The sequence below is a fragment of the Myotis myotis genome, unplaced genomic scaffold, assembly GCF_014108235.1.
Source record: "Myotis myotis isolate mMyoMyo1 unplaced genomic scaffold, mMyoMyo1.p scaffold_m19_p_6, whole genome shotgun sequence".
Classification (NCBI taxonomy): domain Eukaryota; kingdom Metazoa; phylum Chordata; class Mammalia; order Chiroptera; family Vespertilionidae; genus Myotis; species Myotis myotis.
The window spans coordinates 79,986,125-80,003,018 of NW_023416368.1; the positions used below are offsets into that span (position 1 = coordinate 79,986,125).

The 16,894-nt window shown below is 56.8% G+C and overlaps 1 protein-coding gene across 2 annotated transcripts; it reads right to left on the reverse strand.

Annotated features, from left to right (window-relative positions):
* Positions 1-709: 709 nt before the first annotated feature.
* CACTIN (cactin, spliceosome C complex subunit) lies at positions 710-16,220 on the reverse strand. Of its 2 annotated transcripts, XM_036313216.1 has the most exons (10): positions 15,984-16,218; positions 12,500-12,971; positions 9,690-9,785; positions 9,176-9,321; positions 8,062-8,224; positions 7,866-7,980; positions 4,471-4,663; positions 3,611-3,733; positions 3,193-3,476; positions 710-2,308 (listed from the first exon to the last, which is right to left on the reverse strand). In XM_036313216.1, exons 1-10 carry the CDS (start codon positions 16,157-16,159, stop codon positions 1,818-1,820), a joined length of 2,259 nt encoding a protein of 752 aa, XP_036169109.1. In that variant the 5' UTR covers positions 16,160-16,218; the 3' UTR covers positions 710-1,817. The 2 variants fall into 2 exon arrangements, with proteins under 2 accessions (XP_036169109.1, XP_036169110.1); XM_036313217.1 differs by lacking the exon at positions 9,690-9,785 and having other exon boundaries at positions 15,984-16,220.
* Between the last annotated feature and the right edge of the window lie 674 nt (positions 16,221-16,894).

Here is a 16,894-nt window from a genome sequence, read left to right on the forward strand (position 1 = left end):
CTCCAAATTAGAGAAATCCAGGTTTGAACCCTGACTGCCACTTCCTAGGGTTGCAAATGTGGGCCTCCATGAGCCTGTTCTGCCAAGTGGACGTAAGTGCCGTTGTACAGAGCTGGGTGAGGTCAGGGCTGCAGAGGCACACAGCCCAGGCTGACAGCAGAGAGCCTTACCGTATCCTGACCAAAGAGCCTCCAGGGTCTGCCCTGCACTCAGTGACAGGCAAGCAGGCCACGGGCCACTCGGCAGTGGCTGCCAGGGATCCTAAGGTTGCTCTGTCAATCAACTGGTGATTCTGAAGGGACAGAAATGGTCCTTATGCTGCCACATGGCCCTTCTCCATCCTGGACCAGGTTGGGTGGGTGGGCCAGGGTCTGCAGTGTGGAGGGTGCCACTTAACAGGATGCATTTCCCCAAGTCACCCCCTGGCTTAGGTGAGCAGCTACTCACCTCCCAGCATCCACGGTCAAGTCCGATGACAACCTTCTAACGGGAGGAGAGGCTGAAGGGCCGAAGGCAGGGATGGAGGAAACCGACTACAAGAAGCTTCCTAAGGAACTATTTTTAGGTGTGGTTGTTTTTAAAAGGTCTTCTTGGTTGGGTTTCATGTCTTTGTGACAAATGTGCCGTGGTTACAGAGGCGTTAACAACGGGGACAACTGGATGTGGGTGTAGGAACTATCTTTTCAGAATTTCTGAAAATCTACAAGTATTCTAAAATAGAGCATTTATTTTTTAAAAATGTACCGAGTAGACCAAATAAATGAAAATAAACAAGATTTCCCCTCCCCACCTAAAAAAAAGTCTTTTTAGATAAACAACCTAAATATTTCCAGATGAAACGGGGTACTGGTGGGGCTGCCTGAGGAGCCGGGAGGTGGCACTTCAGGGATTGGTGCCGGTTCTTCCCCTTTAGGCTGGGAATGTCTTCATAACAGAGTGCTAACAGCAATGTTTCTGGGTGGTTGGCCCGCTGTACCATTGACAATCTATGGGTGAGTGACTGTCCTCGTCTGAAACAGGAACACGGAGGGCAGCTCTGTGGTGGCTGGGAGGTGGCCCTGAAGAACACAGCTGTTCTGAGGTGAGGGGAACACCCAGGCCAGATCGGGCATCGCAGCTGCACATGGAGGCTGCCTCCTGGGTGCTCAGTGGCTGTGGAAGGTCTTCTCAGTGGCCCCTGGCTCCTAGATCTGATGGTGGGTGTGTCCTTCATGCCCACTTGGGGAGAGACTGACCCTCAGCCAGCACCAGGGGTGAGGTGGGTAGCATGTCCCTCAAATGGTCTCTTTTGGAACATGCACCACAAGGGTCCGGGTCCCACTGGTGTGGGCACTGAGGGAGGCCGCTGGAAAAGGGCCAGGAGTGTGGGCCCTGCAACAGCCGGCTATGTCCAAGGGCCCATCAACGCTCTGAACTTGGATTTCCTCAAAAGCTCGGTACCCCATGTCTGGGCCCCACGCTGTCCTCCCCCTCTTCCTACCCCCCCCCCCCCCTCCCCGGCAAGGCCTGCACTGCAGGGCTTGTCTAAGATGGGACTCGGGCTTCACTCTGCCCATGTGGACAGGGAGGTTGGTTGACACTTGCTGGGTTCCCTGGGCTCAAAGAGTCCCCCCAGCAGCCCCTCCTGCATGTCAGAATCCTGGGCCAGCCATCCCGTCCTCCCCTCAAGCCTCTGAGGCAGTTCCACGGCGACTTGCTGTTCACACAGGGAAAGGGAGGCTGCGAGGGGAAGGCCCAGCTGGAGGTGGGCCGTGAACCAGCCAGGGAAGGCTGCCAGCCTAACACTCCTGTCAGGTGGTCGGGGAAACGCAGGGCCATCACCGCCGGTAACGGTAGCGCTTGAAGTGGAACCAGAGCTGGAAGATGCCATTGGCGAACTGGCAGCGAAAGCCGTGGCGATGTGAGTACTCCCACTCGCGGTTGACGATCTTGAAGGCGATGTCCTCGTAGGGCGGCCCCGCGTGGAAGCGCAGGGTGGCGAAGTCCTTGTTGTCGGGGCAGGCCTCCAGGAAGTACTCGGGGGTGGAGCGCTTGTCGATGAGGTCGGGGTAGAAGATGTTGAACTTGTAGCCCTGCACGATCTTGGGCGGTGGGTTGTCGAAGTCGTAATGTGTCTGGTTGTACTTGTTCCACTCGAAGCCCGTGTGCACGCGGTTGAAGAAGCGTGGCTTGCGAGGCCGGTACTTGTCAGCCCACAGGTAGGCTTTGCCCGTCAGGGGCATCTCCACGCTGAACTGTGCTTCGTCCTGGCCCATGCCCTCTTTGGCGCGCCGGAAGAAGATGTCCTCCGCACTCTCACTTGCATCGCCTGTGGGAGGAGGGAGGCGCCACTGAGCTCCAGTTTCCGGCCCCCCCAGGTGGTGGGAAGGGCAGCCTGAGCCTCCCCCCTACCCGGCCTCTCACAGAAGAACTGGGGCTCAGGGTCAGGCACAGGGAGTGGCAGGCTCTGGCTCCCAATTGCCCTGCCTGCCCAGTGCCCCATCCTCCGCCATCTATGCTCACTGTCCTCCCAGTGTGGCACCGAGCACATGCATCCCGCCGAGTGGCCGGAGAGCCTGCGGTTAGAGACCGGCCAGGGGACCCGGGGCAGGCCCTTCCTGTACCCAGGACAACAGTAGCTCAGGGAGGCGAGGGGCCACCTCGGTGAGTAGCATAAGCAGCTCACAGCAGGGCTGGGCACAGAATGTAAAACCAACCACTGCCCTGGCCTGTTGTGCTCAGTGGTTAGAGCATCAGCCTGCGCACCGAGGGGTTGTGGGTGCAATTTCCAGGCAAGGGCACATACCTTTGTGGTTGTAGGTTCAATCAATCCCTAGCTCTGGGCAGGGAGCGTGTGGGAGGCAACCAATAGATGTTGTCTCTCACAACAATGTTTCTCTCTATTTCTCCCCTCGCCCTCCCTTTTACTCTCTTTAGAAAAAAAAAAAAAAAGGAAAAAATATCCTCAGGTGAAGACCAACAACAAAAAAAACAAAACAACCCCCGAACCCTACCCTCACAAAAACCACCATCCCTCTATCCTTGGGGCCAGCCGGTCACCCAGCCCAAATGAATGAGTGAGTGAGCAGACCAATGGATGGATGCTCACAGACAGGGAGGGAGGGGGACAGAAACAAGATCGCCGTCAAGTCCCCTGGTTGTCCCCGGCCCAGCAGCCCCACAGCACACCCAGCTGCCTCATTTGGTGAGTACCTGTGACCTGGAGCTGCTGCCGCGACAGCTGCAAGCGCTGCAGGTCCTCGTCGGGCTCCAGCACGTGGGCGTCCAGCGGCAGCTCGTGGGCCGTGAGCAGCCGGGGGCTGTACTTGCCGGCGTCATAGTCGTCCAGGCTCTGCTGGATCAGGTCCTCCTCCATTAGCACGGCCTCCCCCTCGGCTTCACCCTCTGCCGGTGTGGCCTCCTCTGCCTCAGGCTCCACGGGGCCGCCCTCCAAGGAGGGCCCTGGGGGGGTCAGGGCCTGGTCCTCAGGCTCCAGGCTTCAAGGAAAGAAGGCAGGGCTGGGCTGGGCTGGGCTGGGCTGGGTGGGCGGCTGCCCTGACCCCCCCAGAAGTGTGTGTGGGGTTCTTCCTGGGCCCCAGGCGAGGAAGGGGAACTTCCGGGCTGGGCCTACCTGTGGCCAGGAGACGGGGGCTCCTGCTTGAGGATGGGGAACAGCGGCTCGCTCTCCACGCCCTGCTCCTGTTTCAGCTTGTAGAGCTTCTGCCGAAGCACGTCCTGGTGCCGCTCGCGAAGCCTGAAACACGGGCCAGGGGGTCACCCTCACTGGGTGGGGGAGGGGACCCCAGCCTCCCTCAGGCTTTCTCATGACCCCTCCTTTTGCTGCCAGGACACATGAGGTTGAGAGGGCAGTAAGTGGGTACACACAAGCTGGGGCTCCAGCCCAGCACGGCCATTCCAGGGTCAAGGCTTTGGCCATAAAAATGGGACTTGAGGTCAGGAACCCTGGAGAACTACCCCATGCCCGGGCGGGGGGGGGGGGGGGGGGGGGCGCCCTATAGCAGGGTATTCACATAACACAAGGCTGGGCAGGGAGGAGGCGGAGCAGGCAGAGAAGATAAATTTAGAGGCGAGTACACAGTCAGTGGCAGGCAGGCGCTGTGTTTACACAGCAGTGCCAAGCACGCTGAGAATTTGTACACAGGGAGTGTGGGGCCAGCAGAAGGGGGGGCAGGCAGCCTGGGGGCTTCTCGCGATGCCTGTTAACCCTAAGGGAAGCCAAGACCACGCTCCTGGGAAGGCTGTAGGGAAGGCCACTGTGGGAGGCCCTGCCCGACTCCCAGGGCCCTGAATCCAGGCGGGGGAACGAGCAGCCCCTCCTGAGCACAGCGGGGCCGGGGGCCAGGGCCCTGACCTGCGGCCCCAGGGTTACCCAGCAGGCCTGACGGAGGGGCTCCTGTCCCCCAGGCGAGATCCCAAGAGGGACAAGACCCACCCCGTACAGTGCCTGGCTGAGGCCTGTTGCCCACTCACCTGGCACGCGCCATGTGGGCACGCAGCTGTTGCAGGAGGCTCTCCCAGTATCCCATGTCCAGGTTGGGACCCCCGGCCCGGATCTTGCCCTCAATCCCCTGGAAGATGACCTGCAGCTGGCTGTACGTCTTCCCTTTGAAGACCAACTGCACATCGGAGCTGACCGAGGTGTTAACGCCCTCTCGTCGCTCGCCTACGGTGAGGCAGGGGCCACTCAACACCAGGCTTGGACCCAGGTACCCAGTCTACCAACCCTGCCCACCACTCCCTTCCCAAAACCACATAGGAGAGCCAAGAGTGTTTGCCTGGTAGCTGTTTGGAATTCAGATTATGCTATGCCAGTCCCAGCTGTGTGATCTTGGGCAAGTGGCTCACCCTCTCTGGGCCTCTGTTTTCCCTTCTATGAAGCCTGGTGAGACCATGCATGTGAGCACTGTGCTGTGCCTGGCACAGAGGACACTCCACCACAGCAGGAAAAACTGCTCGTTTCTCAGGCGCTGCCCCGAGACAAACAGGCCCCTCTGTCCTGCAGGGAAATCTGTTCCAGTATCTACCATGGGCTGCAGGCCCAAGGACATGTCCCTTTCCTACACTGAAGGGCCAAGGACAGGGCCAGATACTGCCTGAGCCTACGTGCTGTGGCACACCAGGCTCCTTGTTGTTTACGAAGATGCCAAGGCCTGCCCCTGCCCCAGGGCCTTTGCATATGGGGTACTTTCCATCAGTAACACCCATCCTCAGCACTCAGCAGGAATGTACCTTCTACCAGATTGCTCCCTTGGCCTGCACACCCAGTATGTGGCTTCCTGAGGGCAGGGACCTCCCTGGGCTTCCCATTGCTGTGAATAAGGAACTAGGTGACAAGCTCATGCTCCCTGCTCGAAAGCAGGATTTAAGAGCCACTGTCGTGGACACATGGTCACAGTTGATCTGATAAGGTTGAGAGGGACCCAAGTCCCTGTAGCCAACCAACCTTGGACCCCGGAATCAGCACCTAAAGATTCAGCCCCTTCATTTCGTTGTGTACCTGTGTCACCCTTAGCAGCGCTGGCCTCAATGGTCAACCTACGGGCCGATAGCCTGCCCTTGGTCTACGGCAGGCCCAGAAATAACATAGGTCCAAAACCAAATTTGGCAACAACCCCCTTACCAGGCCAAGCAGAGCCAAGTTCTGCACTCACTCAAATAGATGGAGCAACCAGTGAAAACTTACAACCCGAACAAACAGCCCTGCTGGTGCTGTTCCCACAGAAGCTAAGAGCTCTAAGTCATGTTTAAAGGAAGCCATGTCTTAGGCTTGGATGCCACCTGAACAGCCACTGGTAGAGCTTTGGAAATGGGCAGACCAGTGTGGCGGGGTCTGTCTTCAGCCTCTGAAGAAATACCTGCTCAAGAAGTCTATACCAGCCCCGCTGCCACCAGCCGGAGGGAGAGAACATTTCCTGACACACAGGACATCAAAGAACTGCACCTCCCTTCCTCCAGAAGTTACAGCAGCTTGTGCCCCACCAAGATGAGGGCACAAACCACAAAAAAGGGAGATGTGTACCTGGCTGACGTGGCTCAGTGGTTGGGCGTTAACCTATGAACCAGGAAATCATGGTTCAATTCCCCATCAGAGCACATGCCTGCATTGTGGGCTTGATCCTCAGTGGGGGTTGTGTAGGAGGCAGCCAATCAACGATTCTCTCTCATCATTGATGTTTCTATTTCTCTCTTCCTCTGCCTCCCTGTCATTAAAAAAAAGGGAGGAAGAGGGGCTCCTTCCCTGAAGAAAATGAAGGGAGCCTGGGGAGGCGGGTGTAGGGGCCACTGTGTTGGGAGAAAGGGCCCAGGAACAAGGAGGAGGAGGCCCAATAGGCTTCTCGATGTGTCCGAGCACTGCCCAGGTGCAGCTGGAAGGCGGGGGGCGGGGTGGAGTCAGCGCCACACAGGCAGGGGCTATTCCGGCGCCTGACACTAACTCCCTTCTCTCCAGGCAACCCTCCTGGAGGGGTCTTATCATCCCCATGCAACGAAAGGGACAACTGAGCACCCAGGAGGGAGCTGACCAGCCGAGGTCACGGAGCTGCTCGCTGGCTTGGGTTTGCACCCAGAGTCCCGATCCTAACTGGTATTCTGTCCAAGGGCCTCCCAGCACCTTCCAACCAGTTCCACACCCAGTCCCACTGCCACCCAAGGAGGTTTCCTGACACGGCTTCTGACAAGGGTTTCTCTTCCTTTCTCCGGAAGTTACTGCAGGATGTAACTGCTAAGAGGACGTGAGAAACAAAACTCCATTTACAAAAATAAAGGATATTTATCCTTTCCTAAGAGGAAGGAAATTGTCCCGAGCCACATCTGAGCTTCATATGACATTTACACAGGCCGGGGGGGGGAGGGGAGGGATCACGTCCTCAGCCACCAAGTGGGTGATGAAGGATGAGGTGGCAAAGGGACGTGAGGGCCACAGAAGCTGGACAGTTGAAGCCGGTGGCCGGAGGGGCTGGAGGGCGGGCCTGCTGCGGCTGGTCATGAGCTTTTAGAGCAGAGGCTCTCAACCAGGGCATTCTGCCCCCAGGGGACAATGGGCCATGTCTGGGGAGTTCATTTCCCCTTTGAACGTACACATGGAGTCAATTAGATGAAAAGAAAACTGAGTTAGAAAGAACACCAGACTGAACAGATTGGGGTTGCATGGCGTTTCCCAGCAAGCAGAGCTGGGTCCTGCTCTTACACTGAGTCTTGGGAGAAAACCTGAAACCCCAACAAAAACCCTCTGGTCCTGCTCCCAGGGAAGCCTGCGCTGCCCAGGGATCATTTAAAGGAGCCCCCTTCATCTGCCGCTTCATCTCGGGAGAGCCCTTAGCCCAGGACCTGGGGCTCCCGCTGCTCAGTGCTGCCCCCTGGTGGCTCCCACAGAGGCCTCCAGAGGGCCGTGCAGAGTCCAAAGAAACTGATGTCTGCACAGCTAAGGTTAGCTTCCAGCGGAACCACCCCCAATGGCAACCCCCACCAATGCAGATGTGTCCCCATGACAACCCCCACCAATGCAGATGTGTCCCCATGGCAACCCCCACCAATGCAGATGTGTCCCCATGGCAACCCCCACCAATGCAGATGTGTCCCCATGGCAACCCCCACCAATGCAGATGTGTCCCCATGACAACCCCCACCAATGCAGATGTGTCCCCATGGCAACCCCCACCAATGCAGATGTGTCCCCATGGCAACCCCCACCAATGCAGATGTGTCCCCATGACAACCCCCACCAATGCAGATGTGTCCCCATGGCAACCCCCACCAATGCAGATGTGTCCCCATGACAACTCCCACCAATGCAGAAATGTCCCCCAAAGCACACCCTGGTGTCTTTCTGGTCAGCCAGCTTGGGGTCAGCTCTGGCCCTGGGTTACCTGGGCCCTTGCCAGAGGCCTCCAGCTTGCGGAGCTTAGAGATCTCATCCTCCGTGATGATGGTCATGTCCCTCCAGAAGTCCACATTCTTGCCCTGCTCCAGTTCCATGTACACCTGGAGGCGAAGGCACACAGGGGTGAGGAGAAAGCACAGTCTTGGGGAGGCCAGGGTGTGGGTGGTGGGGCTGGGTGGTACCTGGATATCCTCCAGCAGGTCCTCCATGTCAGCCACCGTGAGGCCATTGAGGAAGGTGTAAGGCTCGTGCATCTCCACAGCCAGGTCATCGTCCTCGGCGCTGATGTACTTGGCCAGCAGGTCGATGGGCTTGGCCCGTCCATCCCGGATTCGAATCTTGGAGCTGCAGGGAGAAGGGGGCGGTGTTAGAGTCCAGGACGTGACCTCCCTCCCATTATCCTGCCAAGGGGGTGACCAGTGTGGGAGCTAGGGTAGGAGCCTTGCCAGCAGGGGGTGGTGGTCAGGGAAGGCTTCCTGAAAGAGGAGGCGTCAGGTGGAGAGGTAAGGCAGATTAATGAGGAGAAACAGGCTCAGAGAGGGATAGGCGTGAACATGGGGTCTGAAGAGCAGCAGGTGAGAGTGGAGCCAGAGGGACAGAGAGGACCACTTCTCAATGGACGGGCTGCCCAGGCTGAAAGACAGAGCCTCAGTGCTGTGCCCCAGGGGACACACGGCAGAGGCTGACCCTAGTCTAACATAAGGGGCCCCACAATCAGGAAGGTCCAAGCCCTTGGCCAGGATTGGTGTAGCTGGCAGACAGAAGCGCGAGGGTGGGCTCCGGGTGCACATACACTGGGCCGCAGGTTCAGATACCCATGTGGCCTCAGATAACTCAACCCCCAGGAGCTTCATCTTCCTTCTCTATAAACACAGCTGATGAGCAAACGCCTGTGGGCTGCAGGTGAAGGGACTAGCACAGTGAGGCCCAGGGTCCAGAACACTCCCAGTCAGCTTGCGCAGTTCCGCAGATGGAGCCGGTGTATTCAGGGGTCTCCTCTGCACCCAGCCCAATGGGGGAGCCCACCAGCAACAAGTGTACACGCAAAACTGGGGCTAGTGCCAGAAAGAGGCTTGGGGAGCGCCCCCCAAGAACACAATAGGCAAAAACCCCAAGGGTGAGGGGGAGCCGTGGAACAGCGGGTTCTAGGAAGCGTGAATAGCAAGTGCGAAGGCCCTGGGGCAGAAACCAGCTCCATGTGTTTGAGTCCAGAAGCAGGCTGGTGGGTGAAGGGAGGCGACAGAGGGTATTGCTGAACAAAGGGTGGTGGGCAGCGCCACCCCCCCCAGCCCGCACCGAAGCTTGGCCTGCTGGAGGTGGAAGTTGTCCTCCTGTTCCTCCCACGTCTTGAAGTGCTCCGCTTCCTTCTCCCGCTGCAGCATCTCCAGCTCCTGCTCACGCATGGCCTTTTCCCGTTCCCGCTCCAGCCGGAGCTGCTTCACCTGGGGATGCACAGGGAGGATGAGGGCAGGACAGCTGGATGATGGCGGGGGCGGGGGCCTCGTGGGGCCTGCCCTGTGCCCTCTCAGGCCATGGGATCCCTAGGGTTGGGATGGGGACTATACCCCAGGCCTGGCCCCAGCCCGACAGACGCTGGGCAGGAGAGGCCACCCTGAGAGGAGCATCTGAGAGTCAAGCCCAGAGGCCAGCAGAGCCAATGTGGAGAGGAGCAGCTCGCTGGAGACACTGCCTGGGCCCTGGATGCAGCTGTGCCTAAAGGCAAGCCTTTCCATGAAAGCCAAGCAGGTTCTGTCTGACTTAAACAAGGGCAAACCAGTCTCGGAGCCCCTATGAGGAAAGGCGTCCCCACCTTCTGCAGCTCCAGCCGATTGTCCTCCTGGATCCTCTTGTTCCGCTCCTTCAGCTCTTTCTCCTCCAGGTGGCTGATCCCCTTCTTCTCCAGGGCCTGCAAGGGTCAGCACAGGCCCGCTGGGTGAGGGGCCTCCCTGGCACTTCCCATGAGGAAGCTGCGGCACACTCATGTACAAAGACCGAAATGAATGGACCACGGCATCTGCTTTGCAGCTGAGGAGAGTGAAGCTCAGAAGAAGGACCTGTCCTGGGCACCCCTCACTGCCTTCCACTAGAAGACACCCTCCATCCCCACCCACAAATCAATCAATTTTATTACAATCCAACCTACAAAGACCCCCCTCCTGTCAGTGAAATGTGCTGAGGCACCGAGGAGAGACAGCTGGGCCCTCCTGCAGGGTCATGGGAGTCTCTTGGGACCTGCTGATTCTTGTTTCACACAGAAACCTAGCTGCACCCACTGTGTATGGCAAAGCCCTCCCCTGGGGCAAACTCCCCAAGGCCAGGCTGGGCTGAGAAAGACTCACTGGAGAAATGCCTGAACACGTATGTGCACACCCCAGACTACAGCAAGCTTGCTCATTCGAATTTATTGAGTGCCTACTGGGTGCCAGGCCCTAGGACAGAGCTCGCCCTGTGGAGCTCAGTTTGGCAGGAACTACACATCATAAATTAGGCTGTGTATTTAGAAATCACCTCTGCAATGAGACCTTTCTGGGCCTGCTTATTTATAATTTTTTAATCCTCACCCGAGGATATTCTTTCCATTGGTTTTTAGAGAGAGTGGAAGGTAGGGTGGGTGGCAGGGAAGGAGGGAGAGGGAGGGAGAGAGAGAAAGAGGGACAGGAAGAGGGAGAGGGAGAGGGAGAGAGAGAAACATTGATGTGAAAGAGACACACTGATTACCTGCCTCCCGCATGCACCCCGACGGGGCCAGGGATTGAACCTGCAACCCAGGTACGTGCCCTTGACGAGGAATGGAACCTGAGACCCTTTGGTGCGCAGGTTGATGTTCTAACTACTGAGCAACCGGATAGGGCTGGGCCTGCTTATTGTGGTCACTGCTGCACCATAGCGCCTGCCTTCGTTCTCTCCTCTTGTACTTTGCTAACTTACTTATTACAGTTTGTCTCCCCCTCGAGGCTGCTGGCCCCACAGGGATAGTGATTTTTGTCTCCTTCGCTTGTGGATATGTGCCCAGGGTCACAAAGGATCCAGCACCTGGCAGGAGTACAGTACTAGTTTGTTAGTAAAGTGCTAGAAACGCAGAGGCAGTGCCCTGATAGACTACCAGGGGAGCCGGGCTGGTGTCAGTGGTTGAGCATGGGAACTGATGAACTAGAGGTCATGGTTCGATTCCCGGTCAGGGCACATGCCCAGGTTGCAGGCTTGATCCCCAGTGGAGGGCATGCAGAAGGCAGCTGATCAATGATTCTTATCATCGATGTTTTTCTCCCTCTCAAATCACTAAAATTAAAAAAAAAAGAAAAGAATACCAAGGGAACCTGGGGACCAAGGGGGCCAGGAGGGCCTCTCCAAAGAGGGACAATGTCAGTTGAGATCTGGAGAACCAGCCATGGAAGAGGCAGGGAGTGTTCTAAGGCAGAGGAATGGTGAGTACAAAGGCTCAGGTGAAAAGGGCTCTGTGTTCAAGATACTGGTAAGAATCCACGCCTGAGCATGGGCGATGAGTGGAGCTGCCCCAGCCTCCAACTGTGGCCCCTGCCCTCTCCCTCCCCATCAGTGATGGGTGCTGTGTGGGGTTGAACTGTATGTTCACGTCTCAACACCTGGAAGCTGTGAATGTGCCCTTATTTGGAAATAGAGTCTCTGCAGATATAATTAGTTAAGATGAGGCCATACTGGATTAGACTGGGCCCTAATCCAATGTCTGGTGTCCTTACAGAGAGAGGGAAATTTAGACACAGAGAGAGGATGACGCCATATGAAGATACCGACACAGAAGGAAGACAGCTACTGACAACAAAGGCAGAGACTGGCGTGATAGAGCCACAAGCCTTGGGTTGCTCCTAGCAACCACCAGAAGCTGGAAGAGATAGGAAAGATCTTTCCCCAGATCTTCCAAAGGGAGGATGGCCCTGCTGACACCTTGATTTCAGACTTTTGGCCTCCAGACGTGAAAGACAAATTCTGTTTTCAGCTATGCGCCCAAGGCCATGGCTGCAGGTAAACGACCAGTGCGTAATTTTCATCTCAAGAATGAAACGACAGCTCTGAGCTGACAGAGGGTAACTGTGGAATCCCATCCTGAGTGTGGGACACTAAGAACCTATTCTCCAGTCACATGGAGGTTAGGCTGGTTTGGGGGGTCAAAGCATGCCTGAACTGTTATACTGCAAGAGACAATTAACAGAGTAAAACCTGACAAAACCATTGTATGTATGTGTATAAAATAGATTCTGGCCCTAACTGGTTTGGCTCAGTGGATAGAGCGTCGGCCTGCAGACTGAGGGGTCCCGATTCTGGTCAAGGGCATGTACCTTGGTTGAGGGCCCATCCCCAGTAGGGGGTATGCAGGAGGCAGCTGGCCCATGTTTCTCTTTCATCGATGTTTTTAACTCTCTCTCCCTCTCCCTTCCTCTCTGTAAAAAGTCAATAAAATATATTTGAAAAAAATTCTGCATGGCAAAATGCAGTCTGGGAATGTGTGCTGTGAGTGCTAAATAACATCTCTTGAAATTGAAGTTGTAAAAAGTATACAAAGTAAAAACACTAAGGCAGGAAAAATGTGTGAATGGCACCAACACAGAGCTAATCAGCAAGCACTTCGTGGCTACGACGGCTCACCTTGTTCCATATGAAGGTGCCCAGGAGGTTGTTGTCGCCGAAGGGGTTGTCGGTGTTGGTATAGCCCATGTACTCCTCGCCCCAGCCCATCTTCTCCCGCTTTTTCCTCTCCTTGGCCTCCTTCTTGGCCAGGCGCCGGGCCCGCTTCTCCTCAGGCGTCTCGAAGGCCTTCATCAGCTCCTCCTGCTGCTTCCGCTCCTCACGTAGCCGCAGCCGCTCCTGCAAGTTCTGTTGCTGGCTCAGGGCCGCAGCCACCTCCCTCGAGCTCTGCGACTGGTCTGGGGATGCAGAGCTGGATGAGGAGGAGCAAGAGCGGGTCCTCCGGCGGCGGGCCCAGCGGCCCTGGTGCTGCCACTGCTGCTCATTGCCTGAGTCAGACTGAGAGGACTGGTCCTGTGAGCGCTGCTGAGGTGGCTGTGGGCTCCGGCTCTGTCTTCCTCGCCGCTGCCACTGGTCTTCCTCTGAATCCGACCTGGGAAGGAAATCCGAAAGGGTTTGCTCACTGCTTGCTGGTCAGCCATTTGTTCAACATACGTTTAGTGAGCGCCTGCTATATGCCAGGCACTGTTCTAGGTTCTGGGAACATAGCAGTGACAAAAACATTGATGGTCCCTTCCTTCGTGGGGCTCACATCAACAAGGAAACACACAGTGTGTTATGGGATAGTGCTTTGAGCCACAAAGAAATGATATAAATTAGGGGACAAAAGGGCAGAGAGGGTCTCCTTGAGGAGGTACCTGGAAGAAGTGGGTGAGGGAGCTATGGGGAGATCTGGGTGGAAGATGATCCAGGCAGAGGGCATAGCATGAGCAAAGGCCTGGGCAACAATTTACTTGGCATGTTCAAGGAACAGCAAGGAGGCCTGTATGGCTGGAGCAGAGTAAGTGAGGGCAAGAGTGAGGGGATGAGGGCAGGGAAATGGGCTGGGGCTGGATGGTGCAAGAGCAATGAGTTTGAACCAATCTGGCCTGTTTGGCTCAGTGGTTGACCTTTGAACCAGGAGGTCACAGTTTGATTCCCAGTCAGGGCACATGCCTGGGTTGCAGGCTCGATCCCCCACAGGGAGTGTGCAGGAGGCAGCCAATCAATGATTCTCTCTCCCTCTCCCTTCCTCTCTGACGTCAATAAAAATATACTTAAAAACACACACACACACACACAAACCAGTTTGAACCAGAAGATCTGATCTCTCCAAGGTGACAAGAGAGGGCTTACGGAGAAGGTGGTGCTTAATCTAGTCAAACAGATGGGTAGGAGAAAACTGGAGTAAAACTGGCAGCAATAAAGGGCCAGGGAAGGGCACTGGGAATAGGGAACAGAATGGGCAAGCCCCTAGGGATGGATTCTTTAGTGTTTGGAGGCCTCTGAACAGAGAGAGGAAAAACTAAATCTGTCTTTAGTATGTTAAATGTTCCACCTATTAAGCTCACATCAAAAAATCTGGAGATTTCCAGTCAAGATGGAGGCATAGGTAAACATCGTACTCGAATCCTCCAACCACATTAAAAAAAACCCCCCAAACCAGCTAATCTATAGAACAATCATCATTCAGAAACTCCTGAAATCTAGTTGAATGGAAATCTCTTCTTCTCTCTCTCTAAAAAAAAAAAAAAAAAAAATCTTTAAAAAATAATACAATGAAATACCTGGAGGTAAGTCTTGACTATGGAGGTCCCCCTCCATAGCCCAGCCCCACACCAGCTCCCCGCCACCCCCCTGCCCAGGGTTCCAAAGCTAGGAAACAAGTCCCCATAATTCTGGCTGTAAAAACCAGTGGGGATTGTGGCTGAGTGAGACTGGGGATGCTGGAGTCCCAGGCAGTTCCTCTTAAAGGGCACATGCCTGGACTTACTCAGACTCACTCCCTCTGAGCTCCAGCACTGGGGCAGCAGCTTGAAAGGAAGCAGGGGCATGCGGAGAGGAACTGAATTGTCTGGCATCGGGGAAAGAGTTGGGGGTGCGGTTTTCTACCAGACAAAAGTGCTGGCAGAGGCCACTGTTCCCCAGAGTCTACAGGCAGGAGCCATAGCTGAGTCTCCATCAACCTGGCTTGCACTGTTTGCCCCACCCTGGTGATTCGCTGAGACCCAGCCCCACTCAACTTGCTGGCCCACCCAAGCATTCCCAGTGGCTTTTCCATACAGCTGGCCTCCCCTGACTTAGTTTTGGATGTTCCTACAACTTCTAAAAGCAGCAGCAGCTGGCCTCTCCCGAGCACCTCCAAGCCCAATACAAGTAGCAGCCATCTGCCGATCACTCTGTAACTCGTGCCTGGTGGCCCCAGGCAGGGCACAGATGGTGGCTGACTCTGCACTTCCTGGGAGGTCCCAGAGCCAGTGCACCCGATGGACAGCTTCAGTTCATGCTGGATTACAACCCTACCACCTCCACGAACGACACACCAAAGGGGTGGGCTCGGTGAGCACCAAAGCCCCACGGAAGCAAGTCCTGTTCCATAAGGCTGACTTCTGCCAGCAGCTCCTTTGCTGTCGCTGGAGCCGGTCCTGGGAGCTGATTGGCCTGGGGGTCAATCCCTTCCACTGACACCAACAGCAATCAAGACTCAACTCCAACCGGACAGTGCACACAACCCACACTGGGCGAACCTGGTTGTGCCCCAGAATTTTAGTAATTACTTGATGTGCGTCATGAGATGAAAGAGGCTGAAAACTGCTGAGCTGAAGGAATGGGAGACAATGAGTGTCTGGAGAGAAAACCTGGGGTCCCCATGGAAATACTGAGGACACAGGTGAGTAAACTTGGGGTCACAGTGGGTAAGAGAATGGCCTGCGTGTCACAGCCTGCTAGGGACTGAGCCAGCTCGGGGACCCAGGTCCTGGAGTCAGTCCCCATCACTGTGCGGGCTCCTCTGCGCCGGAACAAGCCCAGGTCAATCCTGGCAAGGTGTTCCATCGCCAGCAGGAAAGGACAGTGGTCCATGGGGACACTGAGACCGGGGCCTCGGAGCCCCTGAGCTCTGCACCTGCCATCAACGGCTCTCTCACGCCCTCCTCCACTTCCCAAATCCACGAAACTCAACCCACTTTCTCATGGTGCCTCCCGCAGCCTCCCTCCCTGCAGGCCGCCATCATCTGCTGCCTGGACAACTGCATCTCCTCCTCCTCCTCCCCGGCCAGTCCCTTCTGCACGTGAAAGCCAGAGAGAGTTCTGCCAAGGAAGCCGACCCACGTCACGCCCGTGTTCACCATCCTCCCGTGGCCCCGCACTCCCCTACGAATGACGGCCAAGCCCTTTACCACGACAGGAACCTGCACGGCCTCATCTCCGTTACCTTTGCGTCAGCGGCCTCGCTAACCGGGCTCCTGGCGGTCCCTCCCTGCACCCGTGCCCTTCCTAAAACACCCCTCGCTTCCCATCCGCTGCCCGACGTCCATTTCCCCAGGAAGCCCTCCCTGCCGGACTCGGGGGTCACCCCTCCCCAGGGCAGGAGCTGAATCCCGAGCGGCTCACGCAGCGACCCCACCTGCGCTCCCGGCTTCGCCGCCTTCGTCGCCCTTCGTCGTCCCGGCGCCGCCGGTTTCGCCGCCCATGGCTCCCGCTCCGATGTCGGCTTCGACTCCCGCTCCGGCTCCGCCGCCTGCGGCCCCTGCGACCCCTACGACCCGTCGACCGCGAGCGCGAGCGGGTATCCCGACCCATCAGCTGGGACGATGGCGGCGGCGCAGACACAAATATCCGGGGCCTGCGCCGGGGGCTTTCCTCCGCCGCGGCGCGCGCCGGGCTGCCCGGTCCGAGCCTGAGCCGGGAGGTGAGAACCCATCCCGCCACCCTACCCGCGGGGACTCGGACGCCTTGTCACCAACCTCCCAGCTCCTGCAAACGTGGTCCGCTGACGGACCCCAGCCGGACTGTCGGGGACTCGCCCGTCAGGCAGTGCCAGGAGCAGTCCCGCGTGGGTCCTCGTGCCTCAGGTCAAGAGGCACCAGGAACTGTTAGTGGGGCGGGGTTTGGAGAGAGGAGACCAAGAAGGGGCGGGTCCAGGGAGGAGGTGGAGCCTTGTGGGCGGGGCCAAGAGGAGGCCTATACAGGGAGCGAGGACTCCCGGCGTGTGTAGGCGGGGAAGCCGCAAGACCGTAGGTTCGAGTCCCGACCTCTCAAGATGACAAAGAGCAGGAGCTGGATGGAGACTAAAAAGCCTCAGATGTTGGGCTGACCTTCTATGAGAGTCACCATCATGCTGCACCATCCGCCAATGAATAGTTATGTACTTTAGGGATTAAGCTTTAAAAAAATCTTGGATGACTCTTTTAGTTTCCATTCAACCCATTTTATAGATGGGGAAACTGAGGCCCGGAGAGGGGAAAGTCACTTTAACACCCTTCCCTCGATCCCAAAGAGGTAGCTGCAATTTGAACTGGGTGGTCCAGCTTTGTT

Bases quoted from the DNA above. Each gene is read 5' to 3' on its own strand.
- CACTIN (XM_036313216.1), bottom strand. From the start codon at position 16,159: ATGGGTCGGGATACCCGCTCGCGCTCGCGGTCGACGGGTCGTAGGGGT. The intron at 9,786-12,499 runs GTGAGCCGTCGT...TGACCCTTGCAG, and splicing joins GCACCTTCATATGGAACAAG to GCCCTGGAGAAGAAGGGGAT. The intron at 8,225-9,175 runs GTGCGGGCTGGG...TTCTCCCTGCAG, and splicing joins CTCCAGCAGGCCAAGCTTCG to CTCCAAGATTCGAATCCGGG.